The 23,018-nt window shown below is 63.9% G+C and overlaps 1 protein-coding gene across 1 annotated transcript; it reads left to right on the top strand.

Annotated features, from left to right (window-relative positions):
• Positions 1-324: 324 nt before the first annotated feature.
• On the top strand, positions 325-23,018 carry LOC119091424 (cyclin-I). Its single transcript, XM_037214208.1, has 7 exons — positions 325-754; positions 967-1,107; positions 17,009-17,219; positions 19,336-19,533; positions 20,670-20,846; positions 21,191-21,500; positions 21,858-23,018. Exons 2-7 carry the CDS (start codon positions 1,046-1,048, stop codon positions 21,980-21,982), a joined length of 1,083 nt encoding a protein of 360 aa, XP_037070103.1. The 5' UTR covers positions 325-754; positions 967-1,045; the 3' UTR covers positions 21,983-23,018.

The following is a 23,018-nucleotide window of genomic DNA, read 5'->3' as shown; positions in this document are numbered from 1 at the left end:
GTTTTGTACCTGTGTTCTTCCATAAAACATTCTATTCTGTCATAAAAAGGCTCTTTGTATCCAAGGTCGCAGTGATGCCGAACATCTCATATACACAGACTATACTTGATAGTAAATAGTATATTACATTAAATGGTACAGTTTGAAAATATGAAGTATTTTTATGCTTCTCATGTGTTATATATATCAACTCCTGTACTTTAATCACACATTTTCATAGGTCATGGTTCTAAAGAAGAGCTGTAATGTACGCGTATGAACATTTCAATGGAAAACCAAAACAAACGACCAGTGGGTACTATTTGCAGCAGTTTCATTGTTCTGTGCTGCGGAGAAGGGGGGCGTTCGTCCGTTGGGGTTTGGAGTTGCACTGTATCCATTTTAAGTTAGCGCTGGTGGCACCTGGGGTGCTTAGCGTTTTCGAACGGTTCTGCTGTGGTATTCAGTACATTCAAGCTCTCATGTTCACAGAAAACTGTTGTGGGGACCCTGTGCCCAATACCAACTCCCACTGTTGCGCAAAAGTGGGAGGGTCCCCGAATCGGTTGCGAGATAGGCATCCTGCAAGCCTTTTGTTACATTACCGGACTGCTATTATTGGAAGGACATTTTGAATCCCCTTACCTTTTTGGCATGGGGCTTCAAGTAGCAGTGATCGCTGTGCACACCTAAGAAGTTGGACCCTGAAGATGCGCTAATTATAAGATAAGCCTGTAATGGGGAAAAATCGCCTGTTGTACATGTGAGGACTCAGGTAAGAAGCATGAAAAATCATTTATCTGTTGCCCTGTTGGTGTATTATGACTTCCTTTGCTGATGCAATGTGTTACTGATTGTCAAGGCTTGCATCATCCCTGCTGTGTTCCCAGTACTGTGACTTTACTGCTTGTACTGCTTTGGAGCTGCAAGATAGCAGTGCTGTTGCTCTTTGGAAAGTATCAATCAAGTTGAATTTTACCTTTTCAGATAGTCATCCTGGAAATACCAACCATGGGGGACAAAAGCAAGCTGATTGGTGGCCAACAGAAGGTGCTGCAGGTCTTGTATGATGACTTGGAAAAGGAGCAGCAACAATGGAAGGCACAGGCCTACAAGGAATACCCAGATGTAAGTAGCACATCATATGATCAAGAAAATCTTCAAGACTTAGGGTGCACAAGTACTGATTTACCATGTTTCCTGTTTTTGATGGCTAATTAGATCAAGTAAAATGCAGCAAACATAGAAAAGGAAAGATGAAAATATCAGAAATGATGTGAAATATGATTGTACAATATATTTCAGTTATTTGAATTTAACCTGGTGAAATTATGGCTGTGTAGCTTAAGTTTTCACCATATTTGGTCAGCTATGTATGCATTTTGTTATCTCAAAGGGTATCTTTATCTGAGTTTTAATTTAAGGTAATAGTTTTTTAATGTTTATAGTTTTAATGGTATTTGATTTGTGATTTTGATGGATGCATATTTTAATTTATTTTTGAAACGTTCTTTCATTTCTGTTAATTGGTCAAGAGATGCAAAATAGGTAATCAATATTATGATGTGGCCATTGTTCTCACTTAGTGAAATTAGTTTTGTTATTCCTGCGCAGATATTGATAAACTATACGTGACTTGACTATTTTTTCATTCTTGCTATAGTATCTTGTGCATTTGGGCATGTGGTTCCATTAATATTTATTTAAGCTATCCTAAAAGCCTGTAAACAGGCAAGTGGGGGTCTTGGATCTTATTTGCATCATGTTCACATCATGTGTTGGTAGCTAGGCTATGTGTACTGTACTAGCCACAAGCATTATATCTCAGGCCACCAGCTATTCCTTTTTGCAAACCAACACCTATTTCCTTACTATGTATGCCTTCACTAGAAAAGCAGGAAATCTCTGACTGAAATGTCAGCTGGTCGCAATTACACTAAAAAATGACAGGACTTTGCTCAGCCGAGCTTTCCCGTGTGGCCCTCGCGGAAAGTGCACGGCCCCGGGCTGACGTCGGCGCATATCGATCGGCCCAGCTCGCCGTCGCGCTGTTGACGCCGCATCAGCGATGTTTGCCAGCGGCTCTTGCACACCCCCGCGGCAGCCGCTGGCGCCCGCTTTGACACGGCCTACGCGCGTTACAGCCGGGCCGGTCAGGGCCGTGGTATTCGGCCGGCGATGAGGAAGCGCAGCTTGCCCCGATCGCGGTAACCCAGACTTAGCAGATCGGGGCCAAGGACGGATTTGGTTGCGGATGTCGTGGCGCAAGGGCTGCGCCGTGTCCTGGTCCCGCGCAGAATGCGCTTGGAATGCGCTGATGGCTGCTCTTGATGCTAAACTTGGCGTGGGACGGAATGTAAAAATATTTTGGCTAGCGGCACCCATGTTATCTTTTTCATTTTTTCCATGTTTTAGCAATGCTGTTTTACAAGCTAGTTAGTTCAACGACCCACGGTTTCTGCAGACGGCATTTCAGGTTTGGGTGTGTAGAGACCTCTACCGGTGGGAATGAGCACCACTAGTTCTTAGAGCAGCCGCCAGGTTTTCTGCTGGAGTGATATGCCCCGGAACCAGCGGTAACTGTTTTGTGTTATGATGACACCAGTTTTCAATCTTTTGGATGCTCGTCTCTTGTCAAGGGCGAACGCAGATCCGATCTTTGACGCTCATTCTTTTCTGGTAATAGCTCCTGCATCGGGATTGTCTCGAAAACTCATGATGCTGGTACTGGTCTTTGTTCATCATGTACTTGACGCTCGTAAATTATTCTTGATGCAGGCAAGAAAGGCTTTGAGGTCCTGGCTTTTTGGCATGATGCAGTGGTATTTGTTATGCTGACAGTGGCTGGCCTGTAAGATACCAAGAGGAGCTGGTTGAACGACACTATCAGGCAAGAATTGGGTAATATTGACGAGACTAGCGAGGATCCCGATGCAAATGACGCCTGTAGCTTACCCATCCTTATCAGTTTATCTCCACATACAGTCATGATCATGACGTCATATCCGTGCAAGCCCTCTGCTTAGCAGCGACTCATTCCAGTTGTCAGGGCGTTTGACGGGCAGCGGATCATTCGCTCTTGGTCAGGGCTGGGGCTGGCGGTCTGCTGGCCTCGGGTGCACAAGCGGACCGGCTGCCCTCGGGGCCGTCCGGCCCCCGGCACCTCAGGCTGGAGCGGTGGGTGGCGGGCCGGTGCCGCGGCCGGCCGGCCCAGTGCCGCTGGTCCACCGCACCTCAGGCTGGAGCGGTGGGTGGCGGGCCGGTGCCGCGGCCGGCCGGCCCAGTGCCGCTGGTCCACCGCACCTCAGGCTGGAGCGGTGGGTGGCGGGCCGGCGCCGCGGCCGGCCGGCCCAGTGCCGCTGGTCCACCGCACCTCAGGCTGGAGCGGTGGGTGGCAGGCCGGTGCTGCGGCCGGCTGGCCCGATGCCGCCCACAGGCCGGCTCTGTAAGGCCGACGCCGGCCGCGGCCCTATCGGCCGGCCGTATCAGGCGCCGCCGAGCCGAACCGAGCCGAGCCGGCGCGCGCGTCACCGGCCGTGACGTGGGGCGGCAGGACTATCGCGACATCGGCGCGCGCCGGCCACCGGCTCACTCCGCGACAAGGAGAGTGGCGCATCAGAGGGCAGTGTCGCGCCGTGCTTGCCGCCCGCTAACGGCACCGCCAAGCCGATCAGAGCAGCGGCGACTTGCGGCTGACGGCGAGGAGGACCGCGTTGCAGCCCTGGGCATGAGGGCGGGTCAGGCAGGGACTGACTGTTGCGACGACCGCCCACACAGTCGGCCAGCGGCAGCTCAGTGGAATTAGTGGCTGGCCGCACTGGCCGGGTAATGCGCTGAAGGTTCAGCCTGATTTCCAACTAAAACGTTGACGTCATACAGTTGGAAACGGCGCCACCGAACAGTAACAAACGAGCCTCTCGTGCGGAAGCAGACATACTGCGCACACCAACTGCGGGAAATTTACGTCGACGTGGTTGATGACGTGTCTTAATGCGCGTTAAAACAGCGTATTGTCCACAATAAGTGTATTGGCTGCGCTGGCCCCGCCCCACTGAAGAGCACGGGGGCGCAGAAGGCGGCACCTTTGCCCGAGCGGTTCTCATTATAATACAGCAATCAGTGACCCTGACCCCGCCTGAGTTGTCGAGCGGGATGCGGCGCCGGCCCGCCCCCGGCGTCGCCGCCGGGCGCTGCGGACACAGCTCTTGGCCCGGGACGGTCGTGATGGATAGGCTCGGTCACGTTACCCCGCGCTGGCGGCTGCGGCCGTCACGGCTGACAGACAGCCGGCGGCCGCCGCGCAGCCTTGGCACGTCGGTTTATTTGACGCGGGTGCACTCGTCGTGTTTGCGGGTGTAGGCGGTAACGTGTTGGGCGGTCACTTGGGCGCGCTGTCATGGCCTTGTTTACTGGCGGTGACGGGCGAGAGCCAGCTGCGCTTTGTGGTGTGGAGCGGATGGCTGTTTGTCACCTTGCCTCCCATTCTCTGTTACTAATGGGCCGTAGAAGTGATAGGCTTTGATTTATTTATTATGTACATTGGTATGCATTTCATATCCACATTGGTATCTCTCTCACACATCGTAATGCCTTGAGCGGACCACTTGGACTAAGTGGATATTCACATCTATTCAGTTTTGCTCGCAATACGTCTTAACATAGCGCATCAGCAATTGAACCCTGCTACGTATCTTAAACTCTATGCCCACGTCACTCCAGCGTCTCAACTACCGTCCTCCGTGGCAGTACTGCCACTCCGTCCGAAAAGTCACAAGTCCCACACGAGCGCGTTCGTCTGCAGCGGCCCATCGCCGGGCGCCGCTCATCCCCACGGCCAGAGTCTCCTCACCGAGCGGTCTCGCACGTAGTTGTACAGATTCCTGTGTTTCTCCGCGTCGGTCACGCCATCCTGCGGCCCGAACTGCACCCAGTTCCTGCGCCGCTCGGTGACAGGTGGCGCTGGCGTGCCGCGCGTGGTCGTCCAGCGGCGGCGCGGCGCCGGCGTGGCCGCCACGGGCGGCGCGCCGGCCAGGCCGCGCCGCCGCTCCGGGTACGCCGGCAGCACGCCCTGCACGCCGCCCGAGGGCAGGCCGCGCCGCAGCCCGAACCGGTAGCGGCCGGGCAGCAGCTGGACGGGCGCGGCGGGCCGCCGGGCCGGCGCCGGCGCGTCCAGCACCACGCCCGGCCGGTACGTGGTGGCCGCCACGCCGCCGGACGCGTAGCTCTGCTGCACGCCGCTCAGGACGTCGGAGCCGTAGTCGGCGACGTGGCCACGCCGATCGGGCCGGTAGCCGGCCGGCCGGTCGCGGCGCAGCGCCAGCAGGGCGCCCGGCAGCTGACCGCCACCGCCGCCACCGCCCAGCAGGCCGGGGATCAGGTGGCCGCCGCGGTACGGGTCGCGGCTGGAGGCAGGCTCCTGGCCCGCCGGCGCCGCTCCAGTAGCCGTGGCGTTGGCTGCGGCTGGCCGCCGACCCAACCCTCCGTACTGGAAGCTCAGCGGCGCGTCGGCGTCCTGTCGGGGCCGGCCCAGCGGCCGCGCGCCGGCCCGCAGCTCCCAGGGCCGTCCGCCGGCACCGCCCACGTCGGCACGGTCCCACATGGGCGGCGGGACGGCCGCCTCGGTGCGGCGGTCCCAGCTGGTGGGCGCCTCCTCCGGCAACGGCGGCGGCGGCGCGCCGGCCCATGTCAGCTCCGGCAGCGAGTTAGCCTCGGCGCTGGCGTCCGGCAGCGGGCCATCCTCCCTCGGCCGCAGCGGCGGCGGGCCATCCTCCCTCGGCCGCAGCGGCGGCGGGCCGTCCTCCCTCGGCCGCAGCGGCGGTGGCGACGGCGGCGACGGCCGTGGCGGCGGCGGCGGAGGTGGCGGAGGTAGGCTTGGCGCTGGCCGCGGTGCCGGAGTCGACATGAACGACGACAGCGCCCAGAAGAAGCCGCGCGACGTAGTGGTGCCGCCGGCGGCCGGCGCCGCCGTACTCGTGGAAGTGGTGGGAGCTGCGGTGGTGGACGGTGGCGCCCTCGACGTCGGCGGCGGCGGCGGCGAGGGTGGTGGCGGTGGAGGCTCGTTTCCCCTGACGGCCGCACAGCGCGGGTAGAGCTGCGAGCACGAGTTTTGCATCCAGCCGGCGCGCACGGCCACCAGTGTGTCCTCCAGTGTAACGCCGGCGCCCAGATCCTGCAGCCACCAGCCCAGCAGCAGGCTGAAACAACGGGCGCCAGTCAGCGCCTGCTGGCACGATAGCATTCGGCGTCAGGGACTGCGGCTGACAACCGGGAAGTCATTCAGACGGGCAGCAAGCCGACACAGGGACTCGGCGACTGAGGGTGATCACCAGCAGACAGATGCGTGGGTGTTTCTGCGACCCCGGCGGCCACGATCCGGGCGGACGACGGGCGGGCGGCGCCGAACTGGGGCAGGGCGGGCTTCGCGTCCGGGAGGAGACGGGTGAAGGCGGACGCGGCGGCGACGGCGCGCGGGCTGACGGCCCCAGTGGCGGCGGCGACGGCCCGGCCCGAATAACCGACTGTGGCGGCCGCGGCGGGCGGCGGCGGAGACGCTCAAATAGAGGGTCGGCGATGAGTCAGCACAGATCGCTCATCACTCATCAGTAGTCCCACGCTCTTGGCGGGAATGCTGATGCCGGATCACATTGGAAATCGCCGAGGGCGGGCGACCGAGCGGCGTCCGACCGCCGCACCTGCGGCTTTGTGGGGCTCTCGTGTTGCGATGGGGTGTGTGTGCGGTCGGCTCAAGTAGGAAATCGTGAGTGGAGGTGCGGCGTCATCGGAGGCGGCGGTGCGAGTTGGGACGCCCGGTGGACATTGATGTCATTTTCCCAGGACGGGGCATCGGACGGGAACGGACTGCAGCCGAGGCCTGCGTGTCGTGTCCCAGATTCGATTCTCTTCTGACCGCGTCTCTGTGTTGTTCTCCATTGGCATCCATAAGACACAAAAACCGGTGGGTGGGGTTTCGATTTCTCCAATGGACATAAAACACAAACCTGTCGCCCTTGGAGTAACTTGCCCCGCCCCCCCCCCCCCTCTCCCAAAGATAGGACCGATCTGGTGCTGTTGTTGCTTTCGATGTAATCCTTCTATAAAAATGTGTGTGACCCGTTCTCTTCCCTCACAATCATCTGATAGACTGTCACAGCTGGCTCTCTTCTCTATACGCGGTTTGGAAGTGTGCTTCGCCGAACTGGTTTGTCTTTGACTGGTGCAGGTTCGGGCTGGCGCACGGGGTATTACGGGTCGTAAAATATCACAGGCGCCGGGGTTCCCGTCGCCTGGGTCAGATGCAGAGCCGGGCGCCGCGGTCCGATCTCCCGGGTCAGATGCAGAGCCGGGCGCCGCGGTCCGATCTCCCAGGTCAGATGCAGAGCCGGGCGCCGCGGTCCGATCTCCCAGGTCAGATGCAGAGCCGGGCGCCGCGGTCCGATCGCCCAGGTCAGATGCAGAGCCGGGCGCCGCGGTCCGATCTCCCAGGTCAGATGCAGAGCCGGGCGCCGCGGTCCGATCTCCCGGGTCAGATGCAGAGCCGGGCGCCGCGGTCCGATCTCCCAGGTCAGATGCAGAGCCGGGCGCCGCGGTCCGATCTCCCGGGTCAGATGCAGAGCCGGGCGCCGCGGTCCGATCTCCCGGGTCAGATGCAGAGCCGGGCGCCGCGGTCCGATCTCCCAGGTCAGATGCAGAGCCGGGCGCCGCGGTCCGATCTCCCAGGTCAGGTGGAGAGCCGGGCGCCGCGGTCCGATCTCCCAGGTCAGATGCAGAGCCGGGCGCCGCGGTCCGATCTCCCAGGTCAGATGCAGAGCCGGGCGCCGCGGTCCGGTCTCCCAGGTCAGATGCAGAGGGCGCCGCGGTCAGATCTCCCAGGTCAGGTGTAGACCCGGGTGCCGCGGTCCGATCTCCCAGGTCAGGTGGAGAGCCGGGCGCCGCGGTCCGATCTCCCAGGTCAGATGCAGAGGGCGCCGCGGTCAGATCTCCCAGGTCAGGTGTAGACCCGGGTGCCGCGGTCCGATCCCGGTCCCGGGGTAATCGTCTCTCGTTGGCTCCCGTAAAGTGTGACGGCCCGGTTCCCGGCGGCCGGCCGAGCCGGCCGCCGTGATGACACGCCAGCTGAGAGCAGCGGCCAGCCGACCCTGTCGACACCATTGGACGGCGATGGCGCCGTGGGGCGCGCGCCCTGAATGGGACGGCGGCGCCGGCTGTTCCGGGACGACGCGCCGCGGCCGGCAGGTGCGGACAGCGGCAGGGGCTCGGTCGGGTACGGTAGTCGGTGACGAGGCAGATCGGGGTTTGCCAGTGATGGGTACCGGTGGCCGCCGCGGCGGAGGACGCCATGCTTTTTGGCATGAGGCGCCAGGCGCCGCGGTTTTCGGGTTGGCGGCTCCACCTGGGTATGGCGAGCGGGCGTGCTCCGGCGAGGATCTCGCAAGCTACGGCGTGCAGTGTAGGGAGGAACAGAGTGTGGGACGTGGACGTGGACTGCCAGGGACGGGGACTTAGACTGATGATGTGAAAGAAAGGACCAGGGGCTCTTGCGGGGAGTTAGACCGATAATGGGGTTGTATGAGGGCCGTTTGCCGGCGACCCCTGGCGATCGAATCCGGGCTGGACCGGGAGCCGCTGTCCGAGTCTCGGTCGCCGCTCGCTGAAGCCACTGAAGGCACTGATCCGTCCGACCGGCCTGCCACAGACGGGGGCGGGCCGCGTTGTCGGCGGTCTTTGTGTCGGTGCCGGACCAGCTGCGGCGGCACCGCTCGGTCGGACACTGGGGCGCGCGGCCGCTGTATCACGACACTGTCAGGCAGCTGGCGCGCACGCGGCACGCTCAGCGGCATCACTCGTCAGGAGGCACCGCGCACTGTCAGCACGGCGAAGCGTGCGGGGTGCACGGGCTCGTCGCTCGTCAGGAGACGCTGGGACCTGCCAGCGCGGCGGAGCGTGCGGGGCTCACGGACTCATCTCACTCGTCAGGAGGCACCGCGCACTGTCAGCGCGGCGGAGCGCGCGGGGTAGACGGGACGTGTCGGACACACAGGCTCGTCGCTCGTCAGGAGACGCTGGCACCTGTGAGCGCGATGTTGCGGGGCACTATGTCAGTACCATCGGAGGAGCCTTCTGCCGTCTCGCAGTAGGACCACCGTATGCAACCGTATCCTTTGCTGTTTGGAAACGTTGAGCACTGGAATTCCAGTCACTGCCCATCTGCGTACAGCCGTTTTACGTCTGTTATCCATTGCGATGTCAAACGCCTTGGGTGCCTTTTCAGTTGCTTGTAGGTATGATAGGGAATCATTTCTTTTCCGATTGGATTCATACCTGTGTAGCAAACATTTGCAGAAAGAGATTCTACCACCCCGCATTGAAAGTTTTGAATATCGCGTCCTGGTTTCGTGCATCTAGGCAGTGCATTGAAAGGAATTGAATTACCTTCACGGAAATGCTGCTGGCTGCTTTTAGAATTTGATGGAAAATCGAAAACATACCATCCCCGACTCTAACGCCCAAAGTGGCGTCAGGATTCAAATATTGGATGAGCACCGCCCGCTCATGTTGATGTCTGTCAGCAGCGCCCCCTTTGGAATCTTTCGGCAGCATTCACCCGCTTGCCGCTGCCGGCCTGGGTGTCTGCCGTTGACCCCCAGCAGGTGCTGCTGTGGCTCTGACGGCAAGTCCGCGTCCGCCTGGCCGGCGTCTGATCGCCGGCCCCAGCTGGAGCGCACCGTCTGGTCGCGGTGTGTGGACGTCTGCCCGCAAATGGGCGGCGTTCCGAGCGGTGTGGTCACGGGCTGTGAGACGCCCGCCGGCCACTGGGACACGCGCCGCGGCCGATGCGGGGCTATCGTCACCGCCGTCTCCCGCCCATCACGTCACGAACTGTTGTCGCAAGCGCGCGGCGGAGGTGTCTGACCACCCCTGCGGCGACACTGTTGCGTCGTCGCGGCGGCCGCTGTCGTGTGCCGCCCGAAGAACGGCTCCGCGTGCCATTGAGCGCCGCAGCTGGCGGAGCCGAGCCGGGGGGGGGGGGGGGGGGGGGGGGGCGGGGCGGTCCTGCGGCTCTCCCTCGCTGCGCAGGTGCCGCTCCGATTGTGCGGTGAACCGCGTCCATGATGGCCCATGTTGCAGCCGAAAGTGTGACGGCGGTGTGCCGTCGGCTGCGACCAGGTCCGGGCCAACCGGGCCCTTACGCTGGCGGGGCCCGCGTGCTGTGGGACACGCCCGGGTGGTCGGAAGCGGCCCGCGGTCCTTACCCTGGCGGGGCCCACGTGCTGCGGGACGCGCCCGGACAGTCGGAAGCGGCCAAAGCGACAGTCGGGCTGTGTCACCGCCGTGGCGCAGCGGCCGCCTGGCGCTCGGCGCGCGCCCGATTGCGTGAGAACCCTCCCGGGCGCGGCGTGCGGCCGCTGTGATCAGTCGCTCGCTCCGCTCGTGACGCTGCCTCGGTGAGGTGAGGCGGCGTGTTCGTGACCGAGCGGCGGCGGGCCCGGTGGGGGCGCGGCGTTTCCGACCCCTGGGCGGCGGCGCCAGGAAACGCGATGCCGCGGCGTCCTGCCGCCTGATCCTGTTATTCCCAGCCACCCGGCACGCGGCTCCATTAGTGGCGACCGCATGGCATCGTTTGTCGCCCGGCGGCGGCGGCTCCGTGTCCCTGCCGGCCGCCGCCACCGGCGCCGCCGGAGCGGTCAGCGGTGGCGCCGCTCCGGCGCAGCGGCGGGGGCGGCCGGCGCGCCCCGCTCCTGCGCCGGCTGGGAATGTGACCGCCACCGCCCGCCGACGACGGCCGGAAGCTGCGGGTCTGGAGACGGCCCGCTCCGGCTAGGCCACGCTGCGCGCCTCATGTGTGGGCGGTGACGACCGGACCGCGGCGCTCGCCTCCCAAACAGTCATCGGGTATTTTGTTCGGCATGGCTGGGCGCCATAACTGGCATGGAGTCGGCGCCGGCTATTTGTCGGATCGGGCTGTAATTTGACGACAGAGCAATGGGCGCCGGTGAAGGAGGAAATGCCCCGCAGCCGAAGCGTGCCGCGCGCTGGAAGAGTGGCTGTCGTCGGCCGCCACAGGCGTCGACGGCCGACCGAGCGCCATTTGGGCTCCCGACCGAACTCATCCCATGTTAGGTGACGGCTGACCGACATCAAGACCAGAGCGGCTTCACATGGGCTTCAGGGGACCGGGACTCGTCGAGCAGCTGCACATGAACTTCAAGGGATCGGGAATTATGGGGACCAGAGCGGCTTCACATGGACTTGACGGGGTCGAACTGTGGTCGGGATGACTGCCGAGTGGTCTCAGGTGTTTGCATGGATGGACTGAGGCTGAGGCTGCGGTAATGGCGCCGCTCAGTCGTGTCGGCGCCAATTCAGAGCGGGAGGCTGGAACAGCGGGGTGAGCTGCTGGAAACAGGCGGGCTGACGAGCGAGATTCAGCTCCTCAACCCGGGGCGAGGGACCCGGATCGAGATCCGACTCGGCAGATTTCAGCTGATGCAACACCGGCCTGTTCAGCAATAACATCGGTATGTAGGTACGAATGAGTGCAATGGGACACTGGTTCGTGATGCCGCGCCCCGGCCGACCGGGTGCAGGCGGGCGCGCTGACTGACCTGGCAAGTGGCGACAGCGAGGCCTTGACCGAACCGTGTGGCTTCCAGTCGCGGTTCAGCCGGCAGACGACGGCCGGCAGGCAGTGCGGCCGCCGCCGGCTCAGCGCGTAACCGTTGCCAGCGTCCAGCAGCACCGGCGTCACCTGGCTGGCCAGCTCGTACCAGCGGTCGGTCCAGTGCGAGCCTGTCCACAGCTCGGCCTCCTCCTCCTCCTCCTCCTTCTCCCGCTCCTGCAGCTGTAGCGCCGCTTTCCGCCGCAGCGCCTCCAGCTTCGGCGCCAGCAGCTTTTTCTTCCACTTGGTCTTGAAGTAACGCGGCTGCTCGCGCCGGCTCCGTGGAGCGCGCGTCGCCGGCGGCGCGCCCGGCCAGCGCAGCGCGCTGGCCAGACGCAGCAGGCTGACGTAAGCACGGCCCTGCGAGGCGGCCAGCGCCGGCTGCGGACGCGCCAGCGCCTGCAGGCGGTGCCGCACGCCGGCCGGCAGCTGGCGCAGCGCGCCGACCAGCGGCAGCGCGCCAGCCAGCGCCGTGCGCTCGGCGCGGCTGACGTTCAGCCGGCGCAGCCAGGCCAGCTGACGGCCGGGCGCCGCCGGGAACGGGAAGCCGTCGGCCAGCGCCTCCAGCCGGGCGAAGTCGAGGGCGGCGGCGCCGCTGCCGACGCCGCGGCCCGGCGAGGCGCCGACGCCGCCGACGCTGCGCGCCATGGTCTCGAGCAGGCCACTGAAGTATGCTGTCTGGTGGACGCGCATCACCAGGTCGTCGAGCACGCGACGCACCTGCTCGTCCACGTATCGGTCGTAGGTGGAGCGCAGGCGCGGACGGTCCTGCACGAAGTTGTACGCGCTGTAGACGAACAGCGCGGCCAGGTTGAGCACGCCCAGCAGCAGCACGAGCGTCTCGTCGTCGACGCCGGCGGGCGGCGAACGCGCCTGTGGCTCCCACGTGGTGACGGCGGCCATATCGGGACGTCACCAGAGGCTCATGGTGCGCGCGGCGCCGGCTCGGGCGGTGCACTGGCGGTGCCGGCCGGCCGCGCGCGCCCCGCGCTGGCCGCTAACGGAGCCGGCGAGACGCCGCGGGGGACGCCGCGCCGGGCCGCCGGCTGGCGCGGGGGCGGGGAGAGGTGGGACTGACGCCGAGGCCTGGCACGAGAGCCATCGGACATGCGGCCATGGGCTGGGGCTTCCGGGCGGCAGTCGCGTTGACTTGGGTCTCCTGGGCCCTCACTGAGTAGCCGTGAACTCGACAGACATGAGCAACGGCTTCTGGCAGTGAACACGGTAGCAGTAAAAGGACAGCGCCAACCAATACCGAAACGCGGGTGAAAAACAACGCTTCAGACTCCGGATCAGGACCAGGTCAGGAGGATATCCGGCATGCCGCCTTGCACTGGTGCCAGAGAGGTTTTTCCCGTGAATGAGAGAGTAGGATGGAGGACCGGTGGTCCACAGGTAGGGGGTTCAAATTCCAAATAGCCTGTTGGTCCGACCACGCGTGCAGTGTTTAACTGGCAACTGGCCAGAGCGTGTCCGTCTGGCACAGCATGATGCGGAGGAGATCCCGTGTCAGTCTGGCAGGTCTCCCGTGGCGTGGCACTGTATGACGCGGAGGAGATCCCGTGTCATTCTGGCGCAGACCGCCCGTGACGTAACACTGTATGACGCGGGGGAGGTCCCGTGTTAGTCTGGCACAGACCGCCCGTGGCGTGGCGCTGTATGACGCGGCGGAGGTCCCGTGTCAGTCTGGCATAGACCGCCCGTGGCGTGGCGCTGTATGACGCGGCGGAGGTCCCGTGTCAGTCTGGCATAGACCGCCCGTGGCGTGGCGCTGTATGACGCGGGGGAGGTCCCGTGTCAGTCTGGCACAGACTGCCCGTGGCGTGGCGCTGTACGACGCGGGGGAGGTCCCGTGTCAGTCTGGCACAGACTGCCCGTGGCATGGCGCAGTATGGCGCGGAGGAGATCCTGTGTCAGTCTGGCACAGATCGCCCGTGGCATGGCTGTGTATGACGCGGAGGAGATGCTCCCGGTCACGTCTGGTCATGTGGTTCCACCGCGGGCCGTAGCTGGAACGAAATTATCCCGTGCACTGAACTGGTGCAAGTGTTGAGGGTATGAACCACAAGCTCTCTTGGCACGCAGCCTCCTGTAAGTCAATGTTGCCCATGCAAAGCAGTCTGAACACACTTAAGATCTCCAGCCATTAGCCAAGCCTGCCCGCGTCGCAAAGTCGATACCTCCGGCGTGAATGCTTCTGCTGCGCCTCCGAGGAGCGACGCCGCGCCCTGTCACGTGACAGGACTGCTGTGCTTCCGCCACGGGAGGCAGCACCGTTTGCTGCGTCGGCGGCGTTGCTCGGCGCCGTTCCCAGCCGCTCGAGATCAGTTTGATGGGCCGCAGCGACTGTGAGCTGCGGCGGGCGGGGGCACCGCGGCGCCTGTTGTCTTTGGGCGCCGGGCGGCACGGCGACGGTCGTCGGCGTCGTGCCGCGCGGTGCCGACTCTGTTGTCCACATGCACCGGCGAGACGGCGGTGGCGTCAGCGCGCGCGCGCAGCCAGGACAAATGGGCTCAGCCGACCGGTAATGGTGCGACAAACCGATTGACAGGTACGATGTCGTTTGTCAAGGCAATGGAGTGGAGGGCGGCGGGATTCGCGCAGACCGGGAGCGCTCCTGGCGGGAAGAGCGCTCCGGTGCAGACAAAGGAGCCCCGCTTTCGATGTGACGCTCGATTCCCTGCAGTTCCGGTGACGTCCGCGGGGAATCTTCAAACACTTCAAATTGAAGGCTGGGTCGGGTGTTTTGCGTGATAACTGAGTTTTGCTTGCTTATTTACACACTTCATCTCAGGTCGGTCATGGGCGTGAGAACAGACGTCCGGGGTCCCCTGGCCCTCTACTTTTGAGCACGTCTAGCATTACCCATGACGCTGCATGGGAAAACATCGCTTCCGAAATTGACACTGCCCGCTCCCGTCCCCTCCTCCGGAGACGCTTATGTGCCCACTATTTCAGTTGTTCGCGCAAAGTTGATTCTTACGAGCCTGAAGCTGATTTCATTGTCAATGGTGCTGGATTCCGCCCAAGGTTGTTGCCTATGCAGCGCGGAACGACAGCCTGAAACGTCATCAGCGTTTTGCCCAGCTTTCGGAAGCTTCTTCTAACGATTGATCTGGGTGTCAGCCGTGCAGTTGCCGGCGTGCCGTCGGCGGGGTAGTCACGCGCGGGGCACAGCCATTTTTTAACTGAAGTGTGCTCGTCTCGTGGAGCTGTGTGATGATAGCGGCCGAGCTGCCTCGGAACAGCAGGTTGCGCGTGCACGAGCGCCAGGGTCCAGCGGCCGTCCGGCTTTCTGCCAGCCTCCCTGACCTGAACCGGAGCATGGGCGCGTGCCGGGCGCCTAACTGTTGTGTTTGTATAACAGCAGGGCCGCCTGTGTTTCCTCCCCTGACCGGCCAGGCATTAGTATCAATATATTGGCGCGCCGCGGCCGCCATTACGGGCTATTGTGCTTTGTAAATGGGAGCGACCGATCGCGCCTCGCCGCCGCTGCCCGCTTTGTTCCCAGCGGTTACGCGCAGCACAATGGCCGACGTCAGTATTCTAATACATCATGTAAGCCGTCCGGCAGGTGTTAGCTCCGTAATTGATTGCGCAGTGTCCGTGTCCTTTTTTTGCGGGCGCGCGGCCGGCCGCCAGCACCGCTGCTGAGCGGCCCCCGGCGCTGCGCTGCCGGGCCTGGCCTGGCCGGGCCGGCGCCGGCCGGGGGTACGCATTGGTGTCAGCCCGGCGCTTTGTCGCCGTCTGGTGATTTAGGGCCGCCGCGGCGCCGGTGTGAAGCGATGCCTGTCGGCGATTGATGACGGCCTGGCCGCCGCTGTACGTGACTGCCGGCCCGCGCTGCCGCCGCCGTCGCCGCCGGGGCGCTTGCCACCCTCGGTCGGCACGCGCCGCCTCGCCCCTGCCGCGCCTGGGGTTAGGTCAGGAGACAGGAGGCGCAGGACAGTGACAGGTACTCAACAGCCCACACTGGCCGCACGTCACATCACAGCTGAAGTCCGTGTTCGTATGCATGTCCGTGACTAGCCTCGCCGGTGGGGTGACGTCGCCCTTCCGCCGCACGCGCCGGGCGGCCGGCCCTGCGTCACGGTATTCTCTGCACCAGACCTAGCCAACAGTGTCAGTCGTATGCGTTTGGAGGACACCGGTCGGCCGCTCTAACGACGCCGAAGAGACACGGCGCCTCCGGCGATTGTGTGGACGGCACTGATCCGCGTCTGCCGCGTCACCCCCGCGGATTCGCTCAGCTGAACGCCACGAGAGGCCGCTCCGACCGGCAAGCTCTGCCGCCTGTTTTGCCTGCCTTCACGCTGGCCGTGTGCGGCGCCGTCGGCGTCGGCGGCGTACCGGATGTTGTTTTGGGCGATGTTGCACGCGCGGCGGCGAGCGCTGACCCGCCGGGCCGGATGTGGGTCAGTGGTCCGCTGCCGGGGCGGCGGCAACTGGGCCAGGCGCCGGCGGCGGATATTGGTCAGTGAAGCTGGCACCAGCGACCATCTGTCGCGCGGGCGTGCGCGCGCGCGCGCGCCGGCGCGGGCGCGGCTCGGCATAGCTCACCGGGTCTGACGGCAGATGCGGCGGGGCGCGGCCGGCCGACCCGCTCACTCACTCACGCGACGGCCGACAGATGGCAGCTGAATAACTGTCCGGCCGCGATCGGGCGACTCGGCCGCTAATTACGGCCAGGCGGCCGGTATTTTTCTGTTGTCAGATGGGAGCCGCGCCGCGCGGCCGGCAGAGCGACCCTAACGGCGCGGCGCCGCGGCCCGTCCGGCTAATCGCGTCGTTAGCGCGACATGTACGAATGTTCGGTCGGCGGGGCAGGCGGCCCCCGTCACCCGCGTCGCTCCGGGGCGGGGCGGTACCGGGCCCGACGCAGCGCGGGGACGGTGCTGGCCGAACGCCGCTTGCCCCGGCCTGTGGCCTCGTTACGGACCGGAGACGTAGTTTAATGACCGCATTTAGACCGCGCGATGGAAGTTTGCACGGTGGGCCGTGCAGAAGTGTGGGTAACCGTGATGATATGACAATGCAGTAGCCCAAATGTTTGCCGCGTCGTCCATTGGCGGCTTCGGCTTGGCTCCAATCAAACGGCGGCTGACGGAGTGCGGTCGGACCATTCTGAGCGTCTGATTAATCATGCGAGCACACCGGCTGTGTGTGTCCAGACACGGGGGACTGTCATGCCGACGTCCGAGACCATTAACGCTCCGATCACGGCGTCAGTCGGCCACCCTGTGCCTGCCGACGGCGGCCGTGCTGCCCTGCCGGTCGGCGCGGTCCTCATGCGCCGCCACCGACCGCCCTGTGCTCGGCGGTCCTGCGTGCGTCCCCTCTGACTGCCGTGTGACCCGTGCGCCTCCGTTTCAGGCCGGCGACGTGGGTCGGGCCGAGCGCCAAGGCGGCCGTGCTCTGGATGGAGCGCCAGTGCTATCGGTTCCGCTTCCACTCGGACACGCTCTGCCTGTCGGTGGCGCTGCTCGATGCGTTCCTCGGCCAGGTCAAGGCCAAAGCCAAGTACATCACCTGCATGGCGTTGACCTGCCTCTACTTGGCCGCCAAGATCTGCGAGGAAGACGAGGTAGGTCGCATCATGTCACTCGGATTGGATGTATTGGATCGCTCCATCACATAGCAGAGTAGCATAGCAAACGATATTCTGGTCAGTGCTCAGTCGCGCCCGGGACAAGCACGATTCGAGCGGCCTCGTGAGGAGGGGTGTCTCGAACAGCTCTGTCGTGTGTCGCTCCGCGGGGATTCAGGCTCGCTGTCTCCATCTCCATGACAGCCGTGTGAAAAGCGCCGGGCGGGCGGACACGACTCACCGGCGGCGAACAGCGCCGGCGAGCCTCCGGACTGAGGATCTGTCGCCGCGCTTCCCGCACCCCTGTCGCTGGGAGAGCGCCACCCGGAAGAGTTTTTGTCGCGGCGTCAGTCGGTCGGGCCGGACGACTGCCGTGACGGCCCGTCCCGGCCGCCGCTCCTGGCGGCGCCGACCGCTCCCCGTGCCGCGCGTCGTCGGCCGTCGGGAGCGCCCCGGGGGCAGGTTGGGTCGTCGACGCACGCCGACCTCTTTTGTCGTGGCGGGCGGCCGACGTCGTCGCGATTAGTGGGCGCTGGGGCGCGCCGCTGCAATTGGGCCGGACTCGCGGCGCGGTCGTTTGTCAAGCGGAGAATTATACGCAACGCTGACGGCGCCCGGGCCGCGCGCCTGCGCCGGCAACGGTCGCACGGGCTCTGGCACGTCCGGACGGGACTGGGCAGGCCTGGTGACGCAGCGGTCCCCGGCGTGTGCTGGGGCTGGGCCGGAGCCGAGGTTGTCGGGCTCTCAGCTCCTGGCTCCTATCTGATCCAGTCGTCGTGGGTGGGGCTGTTATGCGGCCGGGCGAGAGCCTATTCGGTCCACGCCGGCCTAGCCGTCGTGACCCGGGTGCGCTCCGGAGGTCGGCCGCCGCCGCCGCCGGCCCGCGCGTGACTGGCATCACCGGCCGCCGCCCCGGGCCGGCCGACGGCATCATCAGCCGCTCGCACGCGGCGTCGTAAACGTCCCCGGCGCGTTTATGGGGAACCACAGACGAGACAGGCCGACCACCCGGCCGGTGACGCGGCGGGCCCGCCCCGCCCCGGCTGGCCGTTGAGGGCGGCAGCGAGCCGGCCCTGCGGCCCGCGCCGGCCGCATGTCAGGCGGCCGTTCCCCGATGTCCGGCGCTGTGGCCCCGCGAGGCGCGATTAATCGGGTAATTTCTGGTGAATTATGGGCTCGATGGGCGGTGTAGACATGTCCCAGATAAAACGGCCGACACCTCCCGGTCCCGCGTGCCGCCGCGTTCGTCATAACTGTTCGTTCGCTCGTCAGTGGGACAGCATGGCTGACGGCCGAGGAAACACGCCGGCGCCGGCGCATTTCCGAGGCATTTTAATGCGCGGGATCCCGCGCCGTTTTGACATCTGCCAGAGGTGGCCATCTGGCGCGGTTTGCCGCACAATCGGTCGGCGTGGCGCGCGGCGCCGATTTGACTCAGTAAACGGTGCGGCCGTAACCCGCCGCCGGTCCGTCAGCGCGCCGCGGCCCCGTTCCGGCGCCGTCTCCGGCGGCGTCTCCGGCGGCTAACTGGGCCGACGGCGGTTGCAGGCCGCCCAGATGACAGCGGCGCGGTTAATCCCATTACGCGGGCGCTGTCGGCGGCTGATGGAGCACGGTCAGCTGGTCGGCGGCCGCCGCCTCTACTGGGAACGAGGCGGCCGCCGGCTCGCGCGGCAGACGGCACGGCGCCGGGGGGCGGTCGCCGGCGGCAGTCGGGAGCGTCCGCGGGCACGGCTGGTTCACCCGTGGAGGCGCAGTCCCTCGGCGATCTGCTATGTGTGGTGTGCGGAGGGGGCGCCGCCTGCCACCGCGGCCGGGATGGCCGGTGGCGAGTGGCTCGCTGACGACGCTCTTTGGCATCACCATTGTGCTAGCCCTCCCCCAGCCAAGACGTGCCGACACCTTCCTGTGAGCCGATTTGTCAGTGTCGTCGTGTTTCCCACTGCCCATGCATCGTGACAACATTGCCGCTGTTGAGTCATGCCAACGCCGCTTATCACGGTGTCCACAGGGAGCTCGAACCGAGCCGAGACGAGATACTGACGAGCCACCGCTACCCGCTGACCCGGGACAGCACGCTGTGGCGTTCCTCTGACACGGCGCCTTGTTGCAGCTGGTGCCGGCCATCAGTTACGTGGTGGAGCGGGCTCGGCCTGGCTGCTCGGTGGCCGACGTGCTGCGCATGGAGCGGGTAGTACTGGACAAGTTCGGCTGGCAGGTGCGGCTGGTCACGCCGCTCAACTTTCTGCACAGCCTGCACTGCCTGCTGGTGGCCGCCTGCCCGGGTCTGCTGGCCGACCGTCAGCACCGGGTGAGACCCGCAGCCGCTGCAGGCCGCTCCCGCCGCGGCGGCCGGCTCCGCACGATGTTCTTCGGTCCTGGTCTTCCTCTGACAGCGATAAGAGTCCCTGATGGCTGCGCAGAGTGGGGCATACCCAGCGTATACTTCAAGGCTATTCACTGGGAAGTTGACTTGCTGACCTGCCCGGCCCATTTGTCAAACCGGAGGCGCTTAGATACTGGGTTGACTGCCGCTTATTTCGATGCTGATTGGCTGATTTTTATCTAGAGGAGCAACAGGCAGTGAGCCCCAAGCCTGGGATGTCTTAACATAAACAAATACCCACAGTCCCCGCCACCCAAGTGGCCGAATATTGAAACGCTGTCGTGGCCTGGTATAACTTTAACACCGTCGGTGGAAAGTACTGCGGTGTTCCTAAATTACCATATGACGAGTGCTGTGCAACGCCGCTTCTTGCCCTCCACACACGAGGCACGACGTTTCGATAATTTGTTTTTGGTTATATCAACGGTTTGATTACTGCGTACCCCGCTTAGTCGGTGTTTCCTAAAAGGCCCAGCTGACTCCCTCATCTCTCGATGCCAGTCTCTACCCATGTTCCACGCCCCGACTCGCGCGTTAATATTCGGCCGTCCGCTTACCATACGGAACAGGCAACAGGCACCCCTGTATGGGTCGCCCTGAGGAGAGCTCTCCCGAGATGAGCTCCGCGGCCGGTCCGGACCAGCACCAGCCCCCGCCACGTGTCGGTTTGATGACCTCACACCCCCTGTCGGATGACCACGCCCGGGTGGACGGCGGCGGCGGCGGCGCCGAGGCAGAGATGGCGGCTCGGCCGGGTGGATAACGGGCTGGGGCGGCGGCTGGCGGCGACAGTAGCCTCGGCAGCCGGTTGCAGGCGCGGCCAACGATTGGGAATCTGCTGCGTCGGCACGGCTGCGGCGGCTGGTGTCGGATTCGCCGGTCTGCTCGCTGGGCCGGTTCTTTTGGCGCTGTGTCGCTGCTGTTGGCCCATTGTTGGCGGACAGACGGGCGGTGGAGGCTCGTGAAAGCCGGTCCTGTTTGCTCACCGTCAGCTGCTGGCACTGACGGCTGTTGCATGGAGCCCGCCGACGATGGCTGACGGCTGCGCGTCTGTCCGGCAGTTGTCGGCCCACCGTCAGCTCTGCGGTCTGACCGAGCGCCTGGTGGAGCTGGTGACGGACGTGCGCACGCTGGGCGTGCCCCCCTCGTGCCTGGCGGCGGCGCTCATCTGCTGCGAACTGCGCCGCTGCAACGTCGACACGGCGCCCTTCGCCCAGGCCGCCCACCGGCTCATCAAGGTGAGCGCCGACGGCGACCGGCGCAGTGGGCCTCGTCAGGTCAGGCCTGACGAACGCACGAGAGGTGGGGCGTGCTGGTGCCACCGGTGCTGGTGCTGCTATCGGTCGGTGCTGGCGTGGTTTATCCTCCATTCCACTTCCGAACGACGCCTCGGGCGGCCCATTACCGTGCATGCTGTGCTGCCTCGCGTTCCGGATGCCACTGTGGCTTCATTTTCAATTGTCATTACATTCTTCGATTTAACATAGTCAAGCTTTTTCGTAATCAATAGCGTGGTAATGTGTAATGTTTGCTGCTGCTCCCACCAGCGGCGCCCCTGACCTGGCGCGTGCCTCTACCGCAGCGGAGCCCGGAGGAGGTGTCGGCGGCGGCCGAGCAGGTGCGCGCCGTGCTGGGCGACGCTGGCGACTCGGTGCTGGTGCCGCGGCCGGCCGTCGCCGCGGCCAAGCGGCCTCGTCAGCGCGGCGACTCGCGCAGCTTCTCTCGGCCGGCCAAGCGCAAGCTGGTAACTGCCGAGCTCGACGACGACATCGTGGGTGATATCCGCAACCTGTACAAGGGCGCGGAGGAGGAGGCGCCGCGCCGGCCGGCCGCTGCTCCCGCCGGCTTCCAGCCGCCCTACAGTCCAGAGTTCCCGGAGCTCGGCAAGCAGGGTGAGCAGTGGGGTAGGGACGTGTGCTGGGAGGCGCTGTCGGGGCCGGCGACGGAGGGCCTGTTTGTCGCCTGTCTACCGGTGGAGACATGTTTAAGTGTTGCAGTTTTGTGATAGATCACGTTCACAGAAGGATAGAGCAGCACCTGCTCGGCCGCTGCCGACACCTCCGGTGATCTGCTTGTCATCGTTAGTGCGCACGATTGACGCACCGACTTAGAGCGCGAACGTGGCTCGAATGGTGCATCCGCCCTCCTTTTGGGGACGAATTAGAAATTTCACTTGAGGCTGTCGAGAGCGTGCCCGGGTTTATCCCCACAAGCGGTGACTAGTGTTCACACTGCGCCGCTTCTTACAGGACATGTGGCTGAAAGCCCTATGTCCCAGACCTGCGGCCTCATCAGCCAAGTCGCGCGGCTCAGCTATGCAGAGGTGCTGCGCCGCCACCTTCCCATCCCGTCCGTCATGGCCGGCGGCATCTAGCGACATCTCCTGAGCGCAAAATGAAACTGGAAGCTGTTCACCGGTCCGCCAGGCGTCAGCGTTGTGGATGGAGACGGTGTCGCAGAGGCGCTGACTCAAGCCGTGAACAGAGCGTAGCTCTGACTGGAAGTGTTGAAGACATTGTCAAGAGAATCTGGTGCCGAGGTGCTGCTAGCTGGAAATGTGAAGTGTATCCCCGTAAATCGTTAACCCAGAGCAAAAGAAATAGTGCAACACATTATGTTGATGGATCGCGATAGTAGTCACTGCTAGATTTTAATTACTTGTTTTATTTGACACGTAAATGTTTTATCTTAACCCCACTGCGTTGTTTTCAGCAGTGGGGTCCGTAGACGTACATCATCTATTTAGTTGCTAGATCAGAGTCTAGATTGATAGGAATCTCGCCGTGCGTGTTTTGTCGCCGCGCGCCCGCGGGGCGCGCGGCGCGGCTCGGCTCCGCGCAGGGTGCTTGTCGGCGGCGCATCGCGCTTGCTCGCATTACTCAGCCAGTGTTCAGAAGTGGCATTTGGAGCCGACCGGCAGGTCACGGGTCACGGGCCGCGTGTCAGCCCGCCCCGCCGCTGGGCGCCGCCCGCTCCCGTGCGCGCGCGCGCGGGCGCCCGGCGGCGGCCCATGCGACTTGTAACAAGTCACGACTGTCTTTCCTCGTCACCCTCACGACGGGCGCCGTCGGCGCCATCATTACCTCGTTAGTACAACGCCGGCCGCCGCCGCCGCGGCCAGTGGCGACGGCGGCGGGCCCAGCGCCGCGCCGCCCGGTAGCCGTTGCTCTGGCGCCGGCCGCCAGGCCGCCCCGAACGTAGATTAGACCCCGAGCTATGCATACGGCGGCGACATACCCCGGGAGAGGGCATGCACCCCGCCGATGGTGGGGAAAGCGTGGGAGCAAGCACGTGCGAGAGAGCGTGTGGGATCACGCGCGCGAGGGAACGTGTCGGTGTAGTCAGCTACGCACATGAGCCAGTATATGCATGCATGCCGCTAACGCTGGATAATACATAGAATGATTGCG

The sequence above is a fragment of the Pollicipes pollicipes genome, unplaced genomic scaffold, assembly GCF_011947565.3.
Source record: "Pollicipes pollicipes isolate AB1234 unplaced genomic scaffold, Ppol_2.1 Scaffold_3447;HRSCAF=4054_pilon_pilon_pilon, whole genome shotgun sequence".
NCBI classification, from domain to species: domain Eukaryota; kingdom Metazoa; phylum Arthropoda; class Thecostraca; order Pollicipedomorpha; family Pollicipedidae; genus Pollicipes; species Pollicipes pollicipes.
This window is presented reverse-complemented; position numbering and strand designations above follow the sequence as displayed.